Here is a 26868-nt window from a genome sequence, read left to right on the forward strand (position 1 = left end):
CTTAAAACTGCTAATTGGTTTTCTCCATGTTGAACACAAGAAATAATCAGCATAGCAGTTACCAGATGTATTCATGACTAGATCTAGACATATATATAGTAAAGAGTTCAACCTGATCAATTTCATCATTGAAAGAATCCAATGAAATCTCCCTACTCCCATGATCATCAAATCTGGATCTGGCGGGAATACACAGCGAACAATTCCAATTAGCAGTTTTCCATCAGAAAACTAATGATCAATTAACTACAAGCAACAGCTATGAGTTGAATATGTAGGACAGAATCATGCATTGTCTGGCAACATTAAATACAAAGATAATGAGAATGAGTAATGCAAATTAAATAAGCAGGCAGCCCAGGACTAAACCCCAGAAAGATTTACCACTTCGGATAATGATGTTGTTGCTCATTATCTCAGTATTCTTTTCACCATCTCTATCCCATTCGCGCTTTCTCCCATGATCCTGCTCAACATCATCTACATGCCTGCTATAGTCTTCATCCACATAATGATCCCTCATGCGATCATGACCATGTGCCCGACCATGGCCTCTCTCCCTGTTTTCTTCATGGTCTAGAGACCTATCCCTATGTCCATCATGATGACGGTGCCGATCATAACTATCCTCTCTTCCGTGATCTCTACCTCTATCACCATCCATATTTTGTATTAGAAATGTTGAAAGAAGAATATTACAGTACTTATACTTAATTTTGATTATTGCAACTTTTATTTACACAACAATATCAAATACTCCTATGTCATATAATATTATAAAATCAATCTTTTATAGAGGCCAAAGTCCCTTGTGATATGATTGTGTCTAGCCGCTAATAAAAAATTGTGTAATTTTCAATCTAAACATAGTAGGCATAAATTATTCGTCATTGTTAAGCTAAAGAGACAATGGGCTCATTTTATAATTGGAGTATTTTCAACTTGGCCCAAGATAATTGTTTGTAAATATTTACATGAAAAACTCATACTCTTTTCATAATTGTTTGAAAATCAACACTCTCTATGTCTCGCACTTGTCTCTCTCTTTCTTTCCTTCACTTGCAAATTGGAAGATTCAATGATGAAAGTGTGATGCAAAAATGAAACAAACTTGAATCAAGAAGGTAGAAAATTGTGAAGAAGCATGTGTGGAATTCTTCTCTATCATATTTTCCGTAATTTTCGTTCCCTTTAATCACACATCTTCCATATGCATATGCCACCTTCATCTCTCTCTGCCGTCGCGCCGTTAATTGTGCTAGGCGTGACACCGCATCCTCAAATTATGCTACCATAAAATAAAAGTCTCTTTTCTGGTCCCATTTTACTAATAATAAAATCGGTTTTAATTTATAAATACTCACCTCGTCCCCAAAGAATATGCACTTTGCGTTCGTCACGAGTTTTAATGAAATATTGGTAAAGTAAGAGAGAGGTAGAGAGAAAAAGTATTTAAAGTATTATTAGTGGAGAATGGACCTCACCTTACTAAAGTAAAAAAAAAAGTTTCCAAAATTTGAAAGTACATATTCTTGTGTGACGGACTAAAAATGAAAGATTGCATATTCTTGTGGGATGGATGGAGTATTACTTCCTTATACAAAATTTGGAAACCAAGCGAGTCAATTTAAGATAATTGATTGTTTGATTTTAATCTATTAAGTATTTGCTTTAAATTTGGAGACCGAGAGCTTCAACTAAGTCTCAAAATTAATGTTGGGAGGTCTATTAGGGATTGCCTGATTAACATTTGGCCTAACTTGCCATAATAATAATAAAAAAATTAATGACACGATATAATGTCCAATATCACGGAACTGGGGCTTCGAAATTAAAATTGGAACCTTTAATTCCAAATTCAATTTTTTGGTACTGCAAAATAATTGAATTTGAAATTGAGTTACAATTCTAATTTCAACACCATTCCGATTCTAGAATTTGAATTATATATCAAAAGTAGATATATTTGCAATTTCAAATAGTTATAAAATTAGGCATCTTCACACAATACACACACTCACACACTATATAATTTCTTCAAATTTATTTTCATATCAAGTGGAGTATATTATTTTACATAACAAATAATTTAGAATCATATTATAATTCAATTTCTTCAAATTCAATTTCATAAAATTTTGGTTATAATTTCATGTACCCATGTGCTTTTTGTGTTGAATATGCTGCACATGATTTATTTTCATACAAAAAGTACTCAGTTGAAGAAAATTAGAGATTGTGTCGATTTTATTAAGTCTCAATCTTTTGGTCTTGTGGTAAATTTGTCTTACAATAATATACAAAATTAAAATATCATTAATATACATGGTGAGTATGGATAATTTGAAAATTAAAGAAATATAACATACTTAATTGTTAATAAAGAATCTGATATCAAAATAAAACAATGTTCTACAGACGATGAGAACATTCCAACACATAATCGGAATAATTTGCGAACGAAGATCAATTTAATGGAGTCAGTCAATAAATTAAATATACTGGAGTACTAATTTAACGAACATTATTGTTCCCAATAATCAAACTGGTATTGGAGGACGAAGAAGAAAGTAGACTAACTCTATTTCTACGTTTTATAATTTTCAATTTTAGATGGATGTATTTTGGCAGAAGGCATTTGAAATAAAATAGAAAAAAACTAAAAATGATAGTTGCATCATGATTATTCATGATGTTGTTTAAGCATTTTCCTAGCATTTCAATTTTCAAATCAAATTAATGAGTACGCTTTGATTACTGTATGAAATTAATGAAACTTCCATTAAATGATTGTTTCGACCCATCCATCTTTAATCCATTAAGTATCTGATTTAACACAATATTTACTCCTGGAATTGGACAAGACCGTGAGTCGGATATATTCGATTGGCTGTATGTGTTTATTGCATATATTAGTATGAAAACGGTTTTATCGATAATACTGTTTATTGCATATGTTAGTATGAAAACGGTTTTATCGATAATACTCCCTCCATCCTTTAATAATTATCCACTTAAGCTCCCGTACGAATTTTAAAAAATATAAATAAAAGTGGATTAAAAAAATTAATGAAATAAATGTCTCACTTTTATGTATTAGTTTTACTATAATAAAATGATAATGAAATGAGTTAGTTGAATGTAAGACCTATTTACTATTTATAAAAACAGTGAACTGCACAAAAGGGCCTTAACTTTTCGCTGTGTAACAGCAGAGGCCCCTAACATTTAAAAATCTCACCAAAGGGATCTAACAAAATATGTAATCACAAATCGTGTTTTTTCGGATCAAAACACCCTCAGGGCTCAAAAGGGCAAAATCGGCCTTTTATATGGCCGCCACTGCTGCATGCACTGCTGAAGTGATGGCGAAAAGCAGTTGATGTGACAGCAAAGCTTGGATCTTGTACCCTATTATTTTCCCACGCCACGCTCGGACCTGCATTGTAATTTCCAATATTTTGCCATTTCGCCAAAACAATTAGGCGGTTGCTTCTCTTTTATTTTTCCCTCCTATCCACTTTCACTTCATCATTTTCGTCTGCCATAACCCTATCTCACCAAAATTTCCCACTAATTCTCGGACAACGCCGCTGCCTGCCTTTCACGCCATTTTCATCAATGCCTCCAAAAAGGAGACGAAGTTCCGCTGGAGCGTCCTCCGCCCGTAGTTCTTCAAGGGGCAAAAAGAAGCCGCCAACGCCATCGTCTTCGTCACCATCACCTCCGCCATCACCTACATACGGTAGAAGGGCTCGAGGACCGGAGATAATCGACGTAGACCCAGAAACGTGGAGCATTCGCGATCCCCGACTGGATTTCTTTGTTCCGGAAGAAGAATATAGTAAGTTCAAGTTTAAAATTCCAAGCAAGCGATTTTGACTGTGATTTAGGGCTCCAAAAATTGGTTGTTTTGTGAAATTGTTTTGATGTCGTCGCTCATGGGAAATTAGGACTTTGTATGTGAAATTTGTTGGTTTAAATTTGAAAGTTTTCTAATTCTATACAAACCCTAACAGGGGACCATGTAGGGATATTTTCCGTCGCTTTTCATCACGGAGGGTCAATCGTCGAAATCAATGGACAGAAGAAGTATATTGGGGGGCAATTGACATTCTTCGACTATTGCTGGATTCGCCAATTCGAGCTCTTAGATCTTTCCGCAATGGTGTTGCTGTTGGGGTACAATAGGAAAACCATCTGTGAGTTCTATTACGTTCATCCAATGTACAGTTATGGTTGTATGGGCGTGGAAATAGGAGGTCCATTGCTGCCCATTACGGACGATCCACATCTGGTCCCTTTTCTCGAAGTCGCGGCTACTAGCACAAAGCTTTCTCACATTTATCTCGTGGAGATGACAGAGGCGGCCGCCTTGCTCAAGAAGCGAAAGGAAGAAGCGGAGGAGTTTCTAAAATTTGTGAACGCTTGTAAAAAACCCACTGTGGTCATTGAAGAGCTTGACTAACCGGACCCAATTGTGCCGAAGAGTAAGAGTAAACTGAAAAGGAAGAAACATCAGCACGACAAAGGAAACCATCGGCACCATTACTGATGCTTGAGTGGTACCCTAAGGATGTCGAGTTTGAAGAGTATTTGTCCAAAAGTTTAGAAGACAAACGTCGCGAATGGAAGAGGGAAGAGGAGGCAGCACGTAAAAATTTGATGGATGCATTTGCATCATGTAGTGCAGACCAAGCAGAAGTTGTTGTGGTGGAGGTTGAAGAGAATGATGCAGTCGATGGAGTTATTGGACAAGGAGATGTCCATGAATGCGAAGATGGAGATGAGGTTGAGGTAGAAGATGGTGAACACGTTAAACAACCTGAGGTTGAGGTTGAAGCAGTTATAGACCATGCAGAGGTTAGTACACCACTGTGGAATATGTTTGTGATTTGTTGTTTATGTTTGGTATTCATATGTGATTCATCTTTTGGTCAGATTGGACAGCATGAAGATGAAGCAATTGTAGACCCTGATAGCGTGGCAGAGGTTAGTGCCCACCTTTGTAATAGAGTTGTGATTTATGCTTGTATGTATGGTGTTCATTTGTGATTTTATGTTAAATCAGATGGGGCAATCTATGCATAGTGAAGATGTTCAGCATGTTGACGAACGTGTGTACAACCCAACCCTGGATTTTTCAGCTGAACCCCAATGTCAACTGCAGTCGAAAGTTCACATTATAGAGGAGATTCCGGATGAATTGCTTATGTCCGGACTTGAACGTGATGTGGAACAAGCTGGACAGGTAGTGCATGATGGGCCTGAAGTGCATGGTGGACCGGAAGTGCAAGCTGGACCCGAAGTACAAGGTATCCCGGAAGTACATGATGGTCCGGGAGTAGAACCTCAAGAGGAGGTATACATTCCATCGTTTGAGTACGTTCCGGACGGCTGCCATCTACATAACGAGGAACCGCCGAATGATGATGAAGATGATAAGATGGACCATTTTATCTCGTTGGCACACATGTGCCGAGATGAGCAGCTTTTCACCTCATATTACGAATCCATTTTCCAACAACAACAGGCGAGACAGGAGCCAGAGAATGCAGACCATCCGGGTGAAGGCGAAGACCAGCTGGGGTCAGGGGGTCAGGGGATAAACGGCGGAGGAAGTATTCTCCTTATGTGGACAAGAGGAACATGACAGACAACCCACTTTTCGAGGAAGAAGTTGTGGACAAGCTACAAGATATTGACGACCTCGAGGATTTGGGGGGTTTGGAGGGTTTGAAGAATAGCGGCATAAAGTTTACCCCGTTCAAGCTCGAGAGTAATGAGCTTCCGTTGTGTAAGCCCGGTGATGTTTTTAAGCATAGAGATTTCTTCTATGACGTGTTGAGGTAGTACGCAATAATGACCAGAAGGCGGGTGCACGTGAAAAGAAATGACGGCGACAAACTTCGTGCGATTTGTAAAGGGCAAGGGTGTGAGTGATATGTGTACTTGAGGAAGCACGAAATACACAACGGTCATGATTACGTTGTGATGAATATGCAACGCGATCATGCGCACACATGCTCTCAGGTGTTGGATTCGAAGTGGCTGACGGCAAAGTGGCTAGGTGAGCGTTATATGGAGAAGATCAAAGCCAACCCTCAAATTCCACTTGCAGCTATACGACAGTGTATCGATGAAGATTTTGGCCTGAAGATAGGTAGAATGAAGGCATATCGGGCCAGAGAGCACGCACTGGACGGTATATTCGGCTCGGCGGTAACCCAATACAGAAACTTGTTCTACTACAAAGCCGAATTGGGGCGCCGCACCCTGATTCCAGCATTCATATACATTATGAGAATACGAGGGATTCTGGCGCCGTGGGTCCGAGATTCCTGAGGTTCTACTGCTGCCTGGGACCATTGAAAAAGGGATGGATGCAGTTATGTCGGCCAATTATCTTCTTCGACGCTTGTTTCTTGCAAGGGATATACAGAGGACATCTCATGACAGCAATGGGGATAGATCCCAACAATGGCTGGTGGCCGAATGCTTGGGTTGTGACTGAAGCCGAGAGTTATGTCCAGTGGAAGTGGTTCGTGGAGTACTTGTCTGATGACCTAAACTTGCATGCAAATGAGCCACGATATGTGTTTATGTCTGACCAACAAAAGGTATGGTCGCTGTGATTTCAATATTACATAATGTACGTGGTATGTGATTTTATTTTATCTGTGATTTGATCAATACATTATGTACTGGAACTGTGATTTTGTGGTAATGTTTTGTTGTGTTGCATCAGGGGGTTGCAAAGTTGATTGCTGAGGAATTCCCACAAAGCGAGCATCGCTTTTGTGTTCAGCACATATACAACAAATTCAAGAAGAGATATGTTGGAGAAAATTTCAAAGACAGGTTGTAGGAGATTGCCTCGAGTACCACCCTCGAACATTATGTGGACAAGATGGATGCTTTGCAGACCGAGTATTCCCAAGCACATCAGTGGCTTTCTGGAGTTGCTCCCAAAGAAAAGTGGGTCAAGGCATTTTTCTCTCCACACACTTGTTGTGATGTGCTCCTCAACAACATTTGTAAGACATTCAATTCGAAGATTGCATTGGCTCGAGAGAAAACAATTATTAGCATGTTAGAGGACATACGAACAAGTTAAATGGAAAGAATTCAGATCAGAGGCCAGTGGATCAAAAGCTACGATCACGCAGTCCCTCCTGTTATCAAGGAGCTTGTTGATAAGTGGTACGCGAGGGCTTCATCGTGGAGGGCTACATGGAACGGACAGTCTTCGTACCAAGTAACTGGGCCGTCTGGCCAATATGTTGTCAACATGTGCGATTTTACATGCTCCTGCAGATTGTGGCAGCTAACCGGAATCTCGTGCACGCATGCTATCGCAACAATCAACAAGAATGGCGACGACGTGACGCGATTCGTTTCCCGATATTATTTGAAGTCAACAATGAGCATGTTGTACGAGAATGTCCTTTACCCCATCAATGGGGTGGACAATTGGCCGAAGAGTACTTCTGATGATGCGGTGGAACTGGCGCCCCCGAGGTCAAGGCGACAGCGTGGTAGGCCGAAGAAACTGAGACGGAGGAGCCCCATATTCGTCTTCATGCGGACGGAGGTGAGTCATTGCGTCGCACCTTCATGATGAAATGTCATCGGTGCGGTCAAGAAGGTCATAATAGGAGGACATGCGGAAATGATCCTCGAACAGATGCCCGTTCTCAGGTTGGGGAGACTTCGCAGCACAACGGGTCGCGCGAACGGGGAGAGAGTACTTTGCCTGAATCGTCAAATAATTGTCGACGCCACGAGGTACTATGTAATAAACATCTACAACTATATTCTCTAATTGTACACAGTGATTTCTCATATATACTTACTAAATATTAATTGTTGCAGCCTAATATTTCGAATCCGGAACCAAGCACTCGGACTAGGACTCAGCCTCAGAGATGCGGCTGTCGCGGTGATCAAGATTGACTGGCCTTACTTAATCTTAAAACTTTGTATTTGTTTGGGATGGGTGAACAATTTAAAGTGGCAGTGTTGATATGATGTGTATGCTAACTACGAGTTTTTATATTTTGGTGGCAGTGATGATTGAATATGTATGTTATGTATGTTACAGACTAGTTTGTAACAAATTACTCTAGTATTTTGGTGGAAATGGTATCATGACATATTTTGCGGGTATTTGATAGAGTACTTCGTCAGTTTGTATCCATTCTTTTACATAGTATGTGATTTCAGTCATAGTTGGGTAACTTCATTCGTGATTTCAGGCATAGAGAAAACAATCATCATCAGGCATTTGAAAGAGTACTTCGTCGGTTTGTATTCATTTCTGTACATGGTTTGTGATTTCAGTAATAGTTGGGTAACTTCATTCATGATTTCAGGCATAGATGAAGACAAAACGTGGTCAATCAACATCAGGCATTTGATAGAGTACTACGTCGGTTTGTATTCATCTGTGTACATGGTTTGTGATTTCAGTCATAGTTGAGTAACCTCATTCGTGATTTCAGTCATAGTTGAGTAACCTCATAGTGATTCAGGCGTAGATTAAAACAAAGCTTTGCAAAGCGTAATCAGTCAACATCAGAAGATAACGACGGAGTGAACACAACATAGCTGTGTTATAACAGTAGAAAAATTACAATACATAAGAACAAGATTGTGATTTTTAACCGTCAGAGAGTTTTTGCCGTTTTACCAATTGTTAGCGCCAATGCGTCACACTCTTCAGTTTTCATGCCCAGTTGTAACTTCGAGGCTTCAAACTCCACAGTTTTCATGCGCAATTTCTCGTGCTGAACACCTTCAAGTACCGATTTGGCTCGAAGTTCAGATTCGAATTGGTCTCGCTCAAGTTTCACTCTCTGAAAGTAACTGTCTTGGCTTGGGGATAGACTCACATCAACCCATCGAAAAAACTTGCAATCATCTTCCTGCATAATACTTTCTCATTAATCTTTATGCCAACAAAATTAATGGAAAAACGACCAAAATACATGGTTTTAACCTTCCATATTGGGCAGCGATAGTATCGTCTACCCGGGTTAGCAGCCGTCCTAGATGTCACAAGCTCAGCCTCAAGATCGTGATTACATTTCACAATTTCGGGACGAGGCCAATTCCAATTGAAGCTTCAGCCAAAAGATTGAGAAGAAGAAGAAGACATTGCAACACGACCTGAATTCAATTCGACGGTACAAAATTCAAATTAACAGTGCAAGAATTCAACACGACCTGAATTCAATTTCGCCGAAAAAGATAGCACATAGCACAAAAACTAAAATTTCCACCCAACTGTAAACTTGAACCAATAATAGCAAAATTTTCCACATGCCCTAACTGTAACCCTACAACCATTAAATTCGACCAAGAATTGCAAATTAGTTTTTCAGCTGCCCGACAGTAACGCTACAACAAAAAAATCAACCACCAATTGCAAAATAAAATTCCAGTTGAAATCACCTAAACCCTTGTGGATACCATAAATTGACCGAAATCCAGATGAAAACCCCTAATTTCCAGATGCCGAACAAAATATAATCGCCTATTATGTTAGAGAGGGAAATATGAAAGCAGGCGAAAATGAAACGAAGAGGGAGGGAAAGAAGAAAGAAAATAGGAGAACGGAATTATGATTAACAAGACAGCCCCTGCACATGCAGACTATGTGCAGGCATAGGGTGCAGTAGTACGTAAAAAGTCTAAACTGCCCTTCAGCCCATTTGGGCATTTTCGTCCGAAAAATGGCAAAATATACACGATTTGTGATTACATATTTTGTTAGATCCCTTTGGTGGGATTTTTAAATGTTATGGACCTCTGCTGTTACACAGCGAAAAGTTAGAGCACTTTTACGCAGTTCACTCCTATAAATAATAAAAAGTAGAATTGGAAAATTAATGAGGACAGAATGAATGAACAATTAATTAGAGAGGAAGAAGTATGTCAGATTTTTTTTTTTAATGATGTTCCCTTACCAATTTTAAATTATGCTGATTATACATACAATCACTATCATACACTCATAAGACATGCAATATATCAATTCTCGTATTTAAATTTATCTTTATTTATAACATGATGATAATGGGGGCGTTAAAATGACAACACCTCTTAAAGTAACAACATACCACTATTCCTAACCAATCATTTGTACACGTGGACGAATAATCAGCTGCCATGTAACAATCATAAAAAATGTTCAATGATAAATTTTCTCGGCAGCAATATCCAATACACTCATCAATTTTTCTCGGTCAACAATATCCAATACACTAGACAGCAATCTATAGATTGTTGTGTAGCGTTTATAATATTGCTGGATACGAGGTGTCGCATTGTCACTTTAAGAGGTGTCATTTTAACACAAATATGATGATAATAGTTCTATAAAATAATAAAAATTATATTCCATTAAATACTTAAATATATAAGAACCTTAAAATTGAAAAAAGAATACATAGAAAAAGATTGGAATCTAAATTCTAGAAAAAAATGCACTATTTTTTTGTTTTTAGAATGCTGATTATTTTCGTAATTTTATTAAAATTCAAACCAAACATTATATTCTAAAAATCAAAGTTATTTACTCCCTCTGTACATGAATAGGAGTCTCGTTTTTCCATTTTTGTTCGTCCGCGAATAAGAGTCCTGGTTCGTAATTACTATAAATGGTAAAGATGTCCTACATTTCACCAACTCATCACACGCATATATCATTTAAAATTAATATATACAAGTGAGACTCATATTCCACTAACTTTTTTCTACCTACTTTTCTTAACATTTCTTATACATTTTTCTTAACATTTTTTAGACAATGAGATAGATATGTAAAGACAATTATATTCGTTCTAATGTATTGGTATACAAGAAAACACGAATTATATTCAGTTATACTATGTTCTAATTATTATATAGGGTAGTTATTATGTCCAACTCTATCTTAATATATTCCTATTAAATACTACTATTAAATTTCATTAATATCTCAAACTTTCTCTATGATCTTGAATTAAAATTGGTAACGTTGATCTATCAATCTTTCCATAATCTCACTTGAGATGAAAAACATAACTAATTATGTATAGACGTATAGTATTTTTTTTAAGTTGAAAGTGGTATAGATTAATTCGTAAATCTCTCTATTATAGGAGATGATATTTCACCATTTGATATCTAAACATTGCAAATTTTGTTATAGAGTTGGGAGAATTTAAGAAATATAGCGTAGGCGTGGAAGAATTGCGTTAGAGTAAAACAGGTCAGATCAGACTACGGACGGCCACCAAACGAATGCAGCTGAAACAAAACAAGAGTGTAAAACGGACTAATTCCGCGGCCCACTCGTGTAGGCCCCACTCTATCCAGCCTGTTCTCAATTCCTTTCTTTTTGTTCCACCCCACGCGCCTCCACAAGTACTCCCTCCGTCCCTATGTAGCTGAGTACTATTATTTTTTTGGTTATCCCATTATACCTAAGTCGTTTCTTTTTTTGGCAAAAAGTACTTTACTCTTTCTTACCTTACTCATTCTTCATCTATCTACTTTTTTTCTTTCTACTTTATTCTCTTTTTACTTAACTCATTTAAAATAATTTTTCTTAAATTCCGTATCCAAAAGAAATACCTCTACTACAGAGGGACGGAGGGAGTACTAAATAAACTCTTCTAGTCTTCTTTTACTCCAATTAAAAAGATACTCCCTCCGTCCCCGATTAAGAGTCAAACTTTAACCGGGCACGAGTTTTAAGAAAAGTAAATAAAAGTTAGTTGAAAAAGTGAGTGAAATGTGGGACCCACTTTTTATATTGGTTTTATAATAAAACGTGAGTGAAGTGAGTTAGTGGAATGTGAGATCTATTTACCATTTATGGTAAAAATGAATTGTGGCTCTTAATAGGAGACGGGCCGAAATAGAAAAATGTAACTCTTAATCGGGGACGGAGGAAGTAAATAAGAGGATTTTATTACATTAAACTTAAATTTTTAAAAATATTTTCAATATTATGCTTTTTCTACTCATAAAATTTGAAAAAAATGGTTTTGGTTTAATTAAAACTAGAAATATTACTCAAAAATAAATAAATGAGGTTGATTTTGCATTATTATTATAATTAATTACCTATCTTATTTAAAATTTTAATATATTATTGGAGATGATCTAACACAATATTATATTGAAATGAAATGCTAAGTATATGGTTGCTTAGTCTACTATGAAATAAATACTTATCATTTTAATTTACATACTAGATTTTGGAGGTCAGAAATATATTCAAGTAGATATAGAGGAACAAATGATATAGCCAACAATTATAGGGGTGACAAAATGGATAGCGGGCAGTAGGTTATTCCATTTCGACCCAATACTTGCCTAGTATTGGGTAGTCGCTACTCGGCGATAACAGGAAACGAGGCGGGATTGGGTAGTGTGTTTTAGAGTTTTGCGGGTACGGGTATACACACCTGCGCGGGTATACCCGCTAGTCCTGATAATACCTGATATTATTAAGATTAGCTATATACAATCTTTTAATACTTTATAGAATCTAAAAGTTCTAAGAGTTTTTTTGAAATATTTTTATATTCCAACAAATATACATTTGAAAACTCAGCAGAGCTAGTTATAGAGTGTCCACTCACTTTTATTCTCAATCTATTCAAAGCTTACATTCAAAATTAACAATAAATTTTAGTTTGCATTTAATTTTAAATTTTAAATTTGGAAATGTGCAAATTATATATTAAAATATACAAATGTGATGTACATACATACTCTGATCATATTTTGATTATTTTCAGTAATTAAGACTAAAGTTCACCACATTTGTGCATAGTTGATAGTTGGAATTTTTGTATGAAGACCGAAGAACAAATTAAAAAACAAAAATATGAAATCATAGTGCGGCAACAATCTCAAAATTCATTACTATTAAAAAACTCAAAGCATAAACATTAATTGGTTTCATGAACTCAACCTTTGGTTTGAAGAACTTTCTGCACGATTAAGAGTCATACTCAGCATCCGGGATTCAGATTGGGTACGAGTACCTGCAATGTCAGGTACGGGATACCCGACACGGGTATCGGGTATTCCCGATATGTTGCAGGGCGGGTATTGGGACAACAAATTTGGCTGAAATCGGGTACGAGTACCCGACTTGTCGGGTGCGGGTACCCGCGGGTAACCCGTTTCGCCACTCCTAGCCTACATAACCATAAAAATCTTACTCTATCGGTCAACGAAAAATAATTTTATTTATAAATGATATAAATTTTAATAAAAAATTAATAGAGTAAAAGAAATAGTAGAAAAAATAGATATAATAAAAGTAAAAAACTGTAAAAGTAAGAGTCATAGTATATCATAGTTATGGTACTTCTCACAGCGAGCTCTTTTTCCACGATAAATTTAATTTGGCGATCACGATAATAGCAAATCAATCAATATAGTTTCATTTTTGTAGTCAAAAGCATCATTCATAATTAATCAAAGGATTAATAAAATAGATGTACGGAGTATTGTTTATACATCTACTTCGAGCTAATAAAATAAGAAGCAAAACTGAATTTCAAAAGATGGGATATTTTTTGTAAACTAAGTTACTAAAAAATACTCCTATGAACTTACAAACGTGACATTAATAGATAAAAAAACTTAACTTCTTTTAAAAAAATTTACTGTTTATATTATTGGCAAATTGAATGTCGACATGGTATTAATCCCTACAATGCAGTCAATCTCATTTTAAACTAGTTTTTAATCATAATTCAATTTGACAATAGTATCATTTTAAAAAGAGAAACTATCTCATAGTATTACTTAAAATAGAAAATTACCAACTTGTTTTGTTCTTGTTGTACACTTGGGCAATTCTCTCCCAAAACTGGTGCACCCTCTAGGCGATGTCGATGATTGGGTCCTCTGGAACGTCGAGTACTTCTTCGTGCCGCTATAGAACCTTCTCCTTGCCTTTGCCCCTAGCTCGGGAACTAAATCCTACATCCTGGGGAGATGGTTGCACCGCACCAATTAGTTCCGTATCTGAAATCTCTTAGTCATCTACGTTGATTACGGATTGGCAAGTATCTAGGGTACTACTAGTACCCATCCATGCGATCAAGAGTTGTCTCTTCGGAACGTATTTCTACGATTGGTTCGAAGTGGTTGAATAATTGGGATCCCACCCTATTGCATATGCATAGGTCAAAAAAGCTTCCAACAATTTTGCATAAGGATGAACAGAGACAGGGAGAAATCACAAATAACAGACCTTCTTTGGAATGAGAATATTAAGTTTAAATCAAAATTAATAAAAAATAATAAAAATGAAAATACTTGGCTAATGATGCGATCGTTGCAATGGCGCCGCATGGCTGGCTTCACGCACGTCTAGGAGGTTGAATGACAAGCAGGCGGCTCAGTACTTAGTGCTGAAATAGCCTGCATTCGGGCAACTCTATTTTGAATGTTTTAAATTGGAGAATTATGGAACAATATACTATAGGACTGTTCGGATTCGGATTGCAGGATTATATATCTCAAAATTAAATATATATTATATTTGATTTATGATTAGATCTTCAGACTTTTATCCTATACTATTATCATAATTATTTTATCTAATAAACCAAAAAGCTAGTATATAGATCAGATTTTTTACGGAACCTGAATAATCTATTATGAGCAAGAGCCGGTTGCGGATATAAAAAAATTAACAAAAAGAAAAACGCGTTTTACACGCTGTAGCTTTACCCAAACAGCAGAAAACACAAATAACAGACCTTCTTTGGAAACAAATTAAACATAATTAATACGGATTATATTTTTACTTGAATCTATCCCTACCCTATCCCATTCACCCCACAAAAATCCACCGAAGAAAGCAAACTCATTTCCCACTTTCTTCATCCCTTCATAATTACCAACGACTACTTTTCACTCAACTCTCTCTCTGTCTCTCTCTGGTTGGAGACGGCAACCAAAAGTTAGCTCATTCATAAGCAAAAGCCACCCCACTGATTTATTTTTTCAATTCTCCAGCAAATTCAACTGATTTAATTCGATTCGTTTTCGGTCGTTAATTTGGTAAAGTTTATCCACAAATGTCGTCGCCGGCGCCGGGGTCCGCCCCTCCTCCAGCAAACACCACTGCCCCACCGCCCGCCGCCACCTCACCTCCTCCAACCACCACTCCGCCGCCCACTCCCACGACGTCTCCGCCGCCGAATCCGCCAGCAACCGCGCCGCCCCCAACTCCGACAGCTCCTCCTCCGTCGACGCCTTCCACCCCACCACCCTCCACCACCCCATCTCCGCCCGCCCCGTCCGGATCTCCTCCGTCGCCGCCATCTCCATCCGGCGGCGGCGGCTCTCCCTCACCACCCAATAGGGGAACCCCACCGGCGCCGCCGACCAGGGGCGTCTCCCCCCCTAGCTCGTCCGGGTCGAATCCGTCTCCGCCGCCTTCAAATGATGGTCCGGCGATTTCGATGGGGATGGTGGTTGGGATTGCTGTGGGAGGCGTCGCATTGCTGGTGATCCTGAGCTTGATGTTTATATGCTGCAAGAAGAAGAGAAGACAGCAGCCTGAGTATTACGCGCCTCCGCCTCCTGGCTATAAAGGTCATAAATTTATGAATCAACTCAGTTTCTTGTTCACAATTTGTTATAGCCTTACACATTTGGAGATGATTTGATTGATTGAATGAATATGGAAAGCATATAGATTTAAAGATGCTTACTTTCCACATCTTTACATCCTTCTGCAGCTGATCCCTATGGTGGCCAGGTACAAAATTGGCAACAGAATGCTCCACCACCACCTCCTCCTCATCATGTTGTTACAATGCCTCCGAAGCCTACTCCCCCGCCCGGTGGTGCTTCGAGGCCTCCACATTCGCCAGCGCGTGCTCCTTCGCCTCATCCTCCTCCTCCTCTGCCTTACATGAGCAGCAGTGGAGGTTCCGGTTCCAATTACTCGGGCCCCGAGACTCCGCTCCCACCGCCTTCACCTGGAATGGCACTAGGCTTTTCCAAGAGCACATTCACATATGAAGAACTGGCAATGGCAACAGATGGATTCTCAGACGCCAACCTGCTCGGACAAGGCGGTTTTGGTTATGTGCACAGGGGAGTCCTTCCGAACGGTAAGGAGGTTGCGGTTAAGCAGCTGAAAGCGGGGAGTGGGCAAGGGGAGCGTGAGTTCCAGGCCGAGGTTGAGATCATTAGCAGAGTGCATCACAAACATCTTGTCTCGTTGGTTGGGTATTGCATTGCTGGAATTCAGAGAATGCTTGTCTACGAGTTTGTTCCAAACAACACCTTGGAATTCCACCTTCATGGTTGGTTGCTTTGGTGTTTGAATTTCATCGAAGAATAAACTGAAAGTAGGGAACCTTATAGCATTGACATGTTTCAGGCAAGGGAAGACCGGTGATGGATTGGGCAACGAGGTTGAAGATTGCTCTAGGTTCAGCAAAAGGACTTGCATATCTGCACGAGGATTGTAAGTCTATTGTGATGCATAAAGAGTGGTCCTCCTGTTTCAATAAAAAAGTGGAATATAGTTACACTATTTCTCATCTATTTTGTATTAAAATGTTTTTTTTCCTCATCAGGTCATCCAAAGATTATCCATAGGGATATCAAGGCTTCTAATATTCTTCTGGATTTCAACTTTGATGCAAAGGTAATATCTTCAAGATCATCTTTATTTTTCTCAAATGTCTAACGAATAATTTGCTGTCGAAATGTTTGCTGATGCTATGTAATTTCAAATCTCAGGTTGCAGATTTTGGTCTTGCAAAGTTTACTTCTGATGCCAATACTCATGTCTCTACAAGAGTGATGGGCACCTTTGGGTATGAAATACTTCTCTTTCATTTTACTGTTTATCTGTAAGGTTGGATTATATGTATGGATAGATAAAATTTTCGATACACTCTCCCACAAATGGTGTTTGCAAGGCACCATGAGCGAAGGGGAGGACATTTTGATGTCTTATTAAACTTATTTCAGTTCTCCGCGTGCTAACATTTCTGTGTAACAGGTATCTGGCTCCAGAGTATGCTGCCTCGGGAAAGCTTAGTGACAAGTCTGATGTATTCTCCTATGGAGTCATGCTTCTGGAGTTGATCACTGGACGCCGGCCTGTTGACTCAAATCAAACGTACATGGATGATAGTTTAGTTGACTGGGTGAGTAGGAATCAATTTTTGTAGTGACCCCAAGTATTTTTCAACTTCGGTTGCTTAACTTCATTGCACGAGCATCTGTAAATTATGTACCCAGAGGAGTATATATGCTAAAGTGAAGCGATTCCGATACAGGCTAGGCCTTTATTGACGCGCGCCCTTGATGATGGGAACTTCGATTCTCTTATTGATAGAAGACTGGGAGCTGATTATAACCAGAATGAGATGGCTCGCTTGGTGGCATGTGCTGCTGCCTGTGTCCGTCATTCTGCAAGGCGTCGGCCAAGAATGAGCCAGGTATATTGATTTTGTTTTATGATCTTAAACCCATCTCTCTTTTCGGCTTACCTATGCATTTAATTTAGCCTATAATGCAACCGGATTATACTCACCTAGTTTGTAAACCGTGGCACAGGTGGTGAGGGCCTTAGAAGGAGACGTATCGCTATCCGATCTGAACGAAGGAATCAGACCTGGACACAGCACTGTGTACAGCTCCCATGGAAGCTCAGACTATGATACCGCGCAATACAACGAGGACATGAAGAAGTTCAGGAAAATGGCACTGGGCAGCCAAGAATATGGAAGCAGTGGCCTATACAGTAACCCGACAAGCGAATACGGGCTGAACCCGTCGGGCTCAAGCAGCGAAGGCCAACACACGAGAGAAATGGAGATGGGAAGAGTGAAGAAAGACAGTCAAGGTTTCAGCAGTGTGGCTTGACACCTCCACTCCTGCTCCTGACCATCTAATTCCCTTAACATCAACACTGTATTTTCATGCAAATATTTCAAGGATCGCATGTTTTTCATTTCCATTTTCCAAATTCTTGATTTTTTCAAATTCTTTTTATTTTTCTGGGTATTAAATTGTATTTATAAAATAGTTCATACGCACAACTCACATTGGATTTTTATATTGTTTTATGTTTGAATTTTTCTATAAGGTTTTGAGTGGACAGAGCGGAAGATGTTGCTTGTGTATATGTGAATGGATATATATGGTTGACAGTTGGGTTGGAAAATATGCTGATTTTGGGTAGATGACAAACGTTATACAACCTGTCTTTCTCTAGTCTTTATTATATGCATGTGTATTTATTTAGAGATTCGTTCTGATCCAGCTGTGGAATTATTATTTAGGAATGGCATTTAATTCTTCACCAGTTTGGATGAACAAGGATATTTGTCTCCTTCAAAGGTTTTTTTATTTAGGAAAGGTAAAGGTCACTGGAAGTTTAGGTGGGTGGAATGAAATATGGTGAAATTGGTAGAATTAGGGTGTCACAGTCTAATGATACTGTCCACCTAAGGTTGTGGTCACATGGAATAAATTTGGGTTTCCTCACATGCACTACCATACTTTTAGTTGATAAAAGGCATGTGCCACCAAATTGCACATGGCCTCCCATTTGTTTATACTACTAGTAATAATTCAATTTGTTTTTACTATTTTATTTTTTGTCATCTCAAGAGAGTTGTAAAACGTATGCTTTGTTTATAAAGATTTTTTAAAAAAAGGTTAATGAAAACAAGTTAGTAAAATAGTACTCCCCCGTTCCACAGCAGTGGCGGCGTTTTTTCCGGCATGCGATTTAAGAAAAATTGTATTAGATGAGTTAAGTAAATGAAAAATAAAGTAGGAAATGAAAAAGACAGAGAAATGAAGATAGAATAAAATAAGTAAGAAAAAATATGTTAACTTTTACTAAAAAGTAAAATGATTCTAAACGAACAAAAATGATAAAATGATTTTACTACTATAGTACTATATTATATTTGCACTAATTTTATAATAAAAATGAGTAAAATCAATTAGCGAAATATGTGGTCAATTTACCAAAATTTAAAATGTTTGTTGCACTGTAAATGGTGTGACACTTTAATGCGTGAGATTTAAAGATGTGAATATAAAAAGAAATGCGAGTATTGATATAATTTATAAAAATGATTGAATGAAAGCGAGGGACTGTTTAATATGTTATAGTACTTATTTTAGGTCCATATGTTTAAGTGAGGGACATTCGATATGTTGGACTTATTTTAGGTCCATATGTATTTTTATCTTAATTATACTTAATACTATTTCTTAGTAGTACATTTTTTTGGGGATATATTTCATATAATAATTTGGATTTGTTGCCAATTGCGCTGTCATTGTAAATTGCCTAAAAGATTATATACAAGTCATATCGAACGGGATAAATAATTCTCTTTGTTCATACCTTTTATATTTATGATTATTTTATTTATGTGTACCAATTGACATCAAGAGCCTAGGGTTTATGGGGATCAATGAGAAATTTTTTAAGGAAAAGTTCGATGAATCTAATTTTGGATTTTGGAAGAAGCAGATCGAGGATTAGTGTACAGTAAAAATTTGTATCAACCACTAAAATCCTAAGCTGAAAACAAGGAAATGAGGAGTGGGAGATGCTAAACAGAAAAGTGATGAGAGCAGTTCGGTTATCATGTCCAAAGATGTGGCGTATCATATGTATCAGAAAACATCTACAGTGAACAATGTACATTCAGGGGCGGACGCAGAAATAAATACCACTAGGGGCTAAAACTTCTAAATTTTATTTCAAAGTATATTTTAGGACGTTTTAGATTATTATAGGGGCTTTTACTCAATAATTTACATTAGACATAGGTCCGCCCATGTGTACATTTGATAAAACGATTGTTTAAATTTGGAATGTCAAAGTAAAAACCAGTGCAACAATATTTGAACGAGTTCAACATGATCACTGCTCTAATTTTTCTATTGTCCCTGCCGGAAAGTTGGGCCAACACTATGACAGCTTTCAGCGCCGCAGAAGCAAAACTAGTGTTTGACAAAGTAAGGGATCTGATGATTGGTGAAAATATTCACCGGAGAGAATCAGTATCTTCTCTTCATGCTCAATATTGAGTATGAAATATAGAAACAGGTCAAAGGAAAAATAAAAATATGAAAAACTAAATCCAGATGAATGAGTCAATCTAGAAGAGATTTAGACCAAGTTAAATGATAAAATTGTAATGAGTTTGGCACTTTAAAAATCAGCTTCTCATAAAATACAATAAGCAAGAATTAGTTTATGATCTTTAGTTTCTAGAATATTATATTTAAGTTTTGTCACAATTAATTTCTCCACTACTAATTCTGTCTCTAAATTTTTTCTATGAATCGAAGTCCTTAAGTGGCTTTCATGACCTACACTAATGCATTGTGATGAGATTCAAATGATGCAACAACTTTTAATGAACCTCCACACAAATAACATAACTGTCTGCCGATGTCTTAAAATCAAGTGTCTTAGATCATGCGGATGTCGAACCGGCGTGCCGGACGTCCGCGTGGGACGTCCACCATTAGGCGGCATGCATACGGATACGGACGTTCGCTGCGGACACCGGAGTTCCGCGGCTTTCCGGGACGTCCGCCATTGCGTTGACGCGACGGACGTCCCGATTTTTTATTGTTTTTTGTGGATGTCTGTCTGGATGTCCGCCATTGTGTAGTGGGATATCCTTATGACGTGGCATTGCAGTGGGATGTCCTTATGACGTGGCATTGCAGTGGGATGTCCTTATGACGTGACAGGAGGTGTTTTTGGGAAGTCCGTCGGGATGTCCACCGGGAAATCCGTCCCATTGTGGATGCCCTTAGCGTATTATGCACTGAACTGGCCCCTCGAAATATTTTTGGGAATTTAGACGTTTTTTTAACACTTGTAGTATTTTAGATTAAGGCCTTTTTATTTTAGTTGTAGTTTTGAAATTTAAATTATTATTAGTTCCTAATTTTATTATAATTAATAAGTATCAAATTTTAAATACATAATAGGAGTATATAAATATGCATATACATTATATATCATTCATGAGAAAATATTCGAATTAGTTCTAATTGAAACTCCTTCCTATTGAATACTAGTAGTACATATTAGCACACGTCCAAAATTAAATTGGGCCAATTTTATACAAATTTCAAAGTGAACAACTTTAAATCACTAGTAAACGTTAACAAGCCCAATTATTTATGTGCAGAATTTTTTTTTCGTGATCCTGAAAAAAGCGAGCTCCACAAATTCTACCATTCGCATCTCAATTTGACAGTTGCAGAATCGGAATCGGAATGGCGTCTCGTCGCCGTGTCCTTCTCAAGGTCATCATCCTCGGCGACAGCGGGTCTCTCTTTCAATCTCTCTACTCACACATACACACCAACACGAAAAAAAAATCGCACAATATGTATTTTTTTTAAATACTGATGGAAAATTTTCGCGTGTGATTGATTGATTGGTGCATATACAGGGTCGGTAAGACGTCTTTGATGAATCAGTATCCTTTTGTTGGTTTGCCGATTTAATAAATAAATCTGCAAATTTTAGCTATGCCAAAAAATGATAAGGTGGTATTGGAGTTTTGTTTGGCCTTGATTGAGCTAAAACAGATATGTGAATAGGAAATTCAGTAATCAGTATAAAGCTACAATTGGGGCTGATTTCCTGACCAAAGAGGTCCAATTTGACGATAGGATTTTCACCTTGCAGGTCAGCCTACACAAGTTTACTTATTTGTATGCTTGTTTACAATCTTGTTGTTCATTTTCTGAGTTTAGTAGAAACAAAAAGTCCATTCACCTTTCACCTTTGTGGTGCTGTTATTCCATCCCAAACCTGAGATGTGTAATTCATTTGCCACTAAGCATGTAATCTTGCAATTGATGCTTCTTCTGCTTTTATTGTTTTCCATTGATTGGCTATAAGCATTTGTGCTTGCATGATGAAAGTAATGACAAATATTCATTTTCTTTTTTTACTGCGTCCTATAGTAGTTGATCATGCGTTGTTGGCATGAGTGTTGATGTAAATCAAGCATTCACATAAGGTTTATCCGTTTATGTATAGTTACACATTAGGTGATGCATTTATTAGGAGGTGCAAATGCAAAACACAGTTTTATAAGTTCAGTGCAGCTAGTCTTAGGAATTCATCCTCCGGAATCATGATGCAGTTTATTTTGTTGCTCTTTCAGCTCCTAATTTTTCACAATAGAAATAATAGGCTATAGTTTATATGTGTTGAATATGAAAATTCGTTCTATCATTTCCAGTAGTCGGTAGGCTTATCAGTAAGCAACTAGGTGACTGGCGAATGGCAATATATCATTGGCTATTCTGTGAGTCGTAGCATTTGAATACAACATTCTTGACTGTACTGGGACTTAACATATCATAGTTCTTTGATGAAAAGATATGTCTGCTTAAACATGAATAGAGAGGTAACATATCATAGTTCTTTGATGAAAAGATATGTCTGCTTAAACATGAATAGAGAGGACACATTCATACAATTGCAGTCAAATGCATAAAAAACCTGGAAGGCAAGGGTGCCCATATTTATTAAAGAAATTTTCTCCTTTGGACCACCGTTGGACTGTATCACAATTATGTAAGTCTGAAATATTTGTTTCTGCATAATTTTGGTTGTGGTTTTGAGTTACAGTTTTAATGATTATTATTTCTCTATAAATGGATCAATCAAGCCCACTTACATGGATTTCAATTTTAGTTTTATAAGATCATTATATCAAAGATACTTTTTCTCAGTCATGCTGCACAAACTCTGAGTTTGGTAGATGCAAGCTACCAGTTAAACGATCGGTGAATGAGCATGCCTATTCTAGGTTGGGTTTGAGCCTTAATAACTGGACAGTTGAGTTATGACCCAAACATAAGCGGATAAGCTCTTCAGTTCAGTTGTGCTCAATTAGTAGTTGCTATAACTGCTCTTTTAGTATGAACCTTGAGTTCGAGTGTAACCCCCAAAGGGACGGGGGGAGTTGTAACATTTAAGTATGATGTCATCATGTAGGAACTATATTCAAGTGTGCTTTGCTTTACGTTACATCATAAGCAGCTTTCGGTTTTATGTTTTAGATAGTTGATGGACAAACTCGCTATTTAAGAGTTGAAACTTGGTCCTGACTGAATATGTTAAAACCCATATTTTTTAAGTTTCTAAGTTTTAATTTCTACTAATAGTTAAGAAAACTTCTTCTACCAAAACTTAAAATTAGATTTATTTCACAACAAATGTTTGATCTAGGCTCAATTTCTGACTCCTAAAATCCCTAACATATAAATTGGTGGAAGAATTTTTATCGGCTGTTAAAAATAGAAATTGAAAACTTATATTGTGTGAGATGTTATAAAATACTCCCTCCGTCCCAAGTTACTTAAGTCATTTCCCTTTATGGCTAAAAACAAAACATCTAATGTTATTTTATTCTCTTTTTTACTTTACTCTCTCTTACTCTATTCTCTCCCCTACTTTATTTTGTTTCCATTTAACTTGCTACACCCAACTTTCTTAAATCATGTGCCGAAAAGAAACACCGAAGTAATGTGGGATGGAGGGAATATAGATTTAAGCAAAATGCAATGTTTGAATGAATGGTATTTTCCATTTAAGATTAGTGATGAAACTTTTGACTCTTGGAATATACCATCCAAAGCTTTTCTTTTTCCTCTCAAACATCTAAATTTACTAGGATATATCATATATATCTAAATAGTTGCATGAATTGTTATAATTGATAGTTGGCAAATTAGAGTTTATTGAATGCCATTGCTCAAGGCCCAAAACCTTTACTACCTGTTACAGATATGGGATACTGCTGGTCAAGAGAGGTTTCAAAGCCTAGGTGTGGCTTTCTACCGAGGTGCAGATTGCTGTGTGCTTGTTTATGATGTTAATGTCATGAAGTCGTTTGATAACCTCAGCAACTGGAGGGAGGAGTTTCTTATTCAGGTTATAGATCCAGTTTGCTAATTCTTGCTGTCAGTTTTACTTCCCGATCCACTAATACTGACTGGTTTTAATATGCAGGCTAGCCCTCCTGACCCTGAAAATTTCCCATTCGTTGTCTTAGGGAACAAAATTGATGTGGATGGTGGCAACAGCAGAGTGGTACCATTTTGTAGCTTCTTAGTGTTGAAATCAACTCTTATATGCTTATGTTGCTGAAGGTGTAAACTTCAAGTAGTTGGGTGTATGCATGAAAACCTTCTTTCTGGTGATGTGAAAATGCTGAGATAAAGTAAACATATGATATTATGATATGCATATAATATTAGTATCTTGGGTTTATAGTATTCAGCTGCATTACCACTAGTCGTCCCATTTTTTATTTTTGTCTGGGTTTCTATTGTTGTCTTGGCACATATTTTTAAACTTTGCATACTTATGCCTTCCATTTTTAGGTATCTGAGAAGAAAGCAAAAGCTTGGTGTGCCTCTAAAGGAAGTATTCCTTACTTTGAGACATCTGCAAAAGAAGGATTCAATGTGGATGCTGCTTTTGAATGCATAGCCAAAAATGCTCTAAAAAATGAACCTGAGGACGAATTGTAAGTAACTCTTCTCATTGAGTTTACTAATCTATCTGAAAGAAATGAAGTAATATACCTACACCGGTTTTTCCTGTTCACTAATTTTCAAATAAATGTGATATAAACTCCATTAATATTTTGAGCTTTCAGATCATTGGTAAACATTTTTGGGGGCATGCATTAGATAATTGTAAGTTAACCCAGTACCCTTAGTGGATTTCAGGGACGATGCGGCACTTGTACTAAGTGTTTGTCGAAACTTGCACTTCATGATTTGCATGCTAAGGATCCTATAAGCTCATGTGCATTTGTAAATTAACTTCTACAATGTTTTTCTGACTCTTGTATCTTTACTGGTCGAACTTATGAAGATATCTTCCCGACACCATTGATATGGCAAATGGGCAGCAACAAAGATCCTCGGGTTGTGAATGTTAGTTTATCCTCTGAGGTTAGAGCGCAATGAAGTTTCTGCCTTTTAATGTTTATCAGCATATTGAATAGGGAATATAGCGTGATTCTTATCTGCTTTTGTTGCTAGGCTTGTTAAACGTTGTGTCCCCGCCATTCTAATCCTTTTTACTAGGAATATAAATCCTTATGCACTCTCTTTGTATTCATGCACGAAGTTAATGCTCTTTTGTGGTTGTGATTTATGTTTGTAAAAAATTATGAAGAAGAAAAAATTAAAATGACCCCTAACATTATACTAGGAGTACTAGTTGTGTGTTTTTTTTATAAAAGTTATGTCGAAAGTGTTTAGAAAGAAACATATGTTTTTCGCTTAATGCATCCATGTAAAGAAAGTTGTAAGGTAGTTGGTATAATGAATTGCTTGAGACGGATTTGTCCATCAAAATCATATGCTGCTGAATTATTTTTTGGTTACTTCTTCAATTTCGAAATAAAAAAACATTGTTTAACTAGAGAAGAATATGATTCCATTTTGTTCCCATTGGACAAAAAATAAGTAAAAAATTACATCATTATTTCAAAAATATAAAATTTTTAATTAACCGAACTTATCACAATTAGGGTTACATATCCAATCACAATGTATACTTGTTTTTCAAGACAATAAATTTAAATTAGATAGTACATTAAGAGAAAAAATAGTTTAAACATTAGTGAATAATGGGCCACATAAGTGTTAAAATAAAAGAGAAGAGAAAAAAGTTTCACATACTCCTTATTTTTATTTTTATGTAACGAACAAAAAAATCTCAAAATAACTATTGGATTAGTTACTCCCCAAAAAGTCACACTAGTTATTTTTATGTAACGAACAAAAAAAATCTCAAAATAACTGAGTTCATTCCAAAATAATTGAGCTTTTTAGTAAAAAAATCTTCTTGACTCTTCCAGGTCTTCCTACTTTAAAGATCATTTTCTTAAATCTGCAGCCAATAAAAATTCTTCAACCCCATTAGAACATAGGAGTAGTGTTTCTCAAAATGCAAAAACAAGAGCACTCACAGCAATATACCAAAAACGAACACCATTTCTATTGCTTTTGTCAACAGAACTAGAGATAAATAAACTGTCTCAAATTTAATAAGTCAGATAATTGCTTTATCTTCTCACAGAAGAACCTTGCGACTCTTCTCATACAAGAGGTGTCAGAATAATTAGCAACCATCATCATCGATGTATACGGAATAATTAATGAACAGTAAAATTTATGAATATAAAGGGAGTCATCAGTTAGGAGCGAGAAAGACTAATTCCTTATTCGTACGATGGAATGGAAGGAAAATAGAAATGAAATAATTTAATTTCTTTTTTATTAATAAAATGAAACAAATAAAATGATTGAATTTTTTTCATTAATAAAATAAAATTAATGAAAAAAATTCAATTATTTTATTTGTTTCATTTTATTAATGAAAAAGAAATTAAATCATTTCATTTGAATTTTTTCATTTCATCTTATAATGCAAATGAAAAGAATGAAAGTTGGTATCACATTTCATTTCATAATTCCATTCCATCGTCGAAGAAATAATTAGTTTTATAATCATATGTCATCATTTGAACTACGCATTACCATCATCATATGACTCCTTCCACGTTTCTAATCCCATTAACAAAAATATAGCAAGCAGAGTAAAATTCACGAAACAGAAATAACAATTGAAAGCAAAGCACATTCCAAAGAAATCATTTCATCTTTAAAAATAGTAATCGAACCAGCCTCATAAATTAAAAGCATCCACATGAATATTTCAGACATATGCTTGTCAAAATTTGAATTAATCATTGGCCACACTTGCAGAAAAAAAAAAGAAAA

General features: G+C 36.8%; 2 protein-coding genes and 1 non-coding gene across 4 annotated transcripts; 2 read left to right on the plus strand and 1 right to left on the minus strand.

Annotated features, from left to right (window-relative positions):
• Positions 1–14833: 14833 nt before the first annotated feature.
• On the plus strand, positions 14834–18217 carry LOC121809716 (proline-rich receptor-like protein kinase PERK1). The gene is made up of 8 exons (XM_042210483.1): positions 14834–15621; positions 15768–16340; positions 16418–16504; positions 16617–16687; positions 16783–16859; positions 17048–17195; positions 17328–17489; positions 17608–18217. The coding sequence occupies exons 1-8, from the start codon at positions 15102–15104 to the stop codon at positions 17914–17916; spliced, it is 1947 nt and encodes a 648-aa protein (XP_042066417.1). The 5' UTR covers positions 14834–15101; the 3' UTR covers positions 17917–18217.
• A 3014-nt stretch (positions 18218–21231) lies between these two features.
• On the plus strand, positions 21232–25230 carry LOC121807486 (ras-related protein RABG3d). 2 transcript variants are annotated; one of them, XM_042207727.1, is made up of 7 exons: positions 21232–21371; positions 21498–21524; positions 21637–21736; positions 23852–23998; positions 24077–24157; positions 24451–24596; positions 24950–25230. In XM_042207727.1, exons 1-7 carry the CDS (start codon positions 21319–21321, stop codon positions 25014–25016), a joined length of 621 nt encoding a protein of 206 aa, XP_042063661.1. In that variant the 5' UTR covers positions 21232–21318; the 3' UTR covers positions 25017–25230. The 2 variants fall into 2 exon arrangements, with proteins under 2 accessions (XP_042063661.1, XP_042063660.1); XM_042207726.1 differs by lacking the exon at positions 24950–25230 and adding an exon at positions 24802–24943.
• A 904-nt stretch (positions 25231–26134) lies between these two features.
• Positions 26135–26227, minus strand: LOC121810094. The gene has a single exon (XR_006052359.1). It is a non-coding gene; the product is annotated as a small nucleolar RNA snoR1 (small nucleolar RNA).
• Positions 26228–26868: the final 641 nt, after the last annotated feature.

This window comes from Salvia splendens, chromosome 6 (assembly GCF_004379255.2).
Source record: "Salvia splendens isolate huo1 chromosome 6, SspV2, whole genome shotgun sequence".
Lineage (NCBI taxonomy): Eukaryota > Viridiplantae > Streptophyta > Magnoliopsida > Lamiales > Lamiaceae > Salvia > Salvia splendens.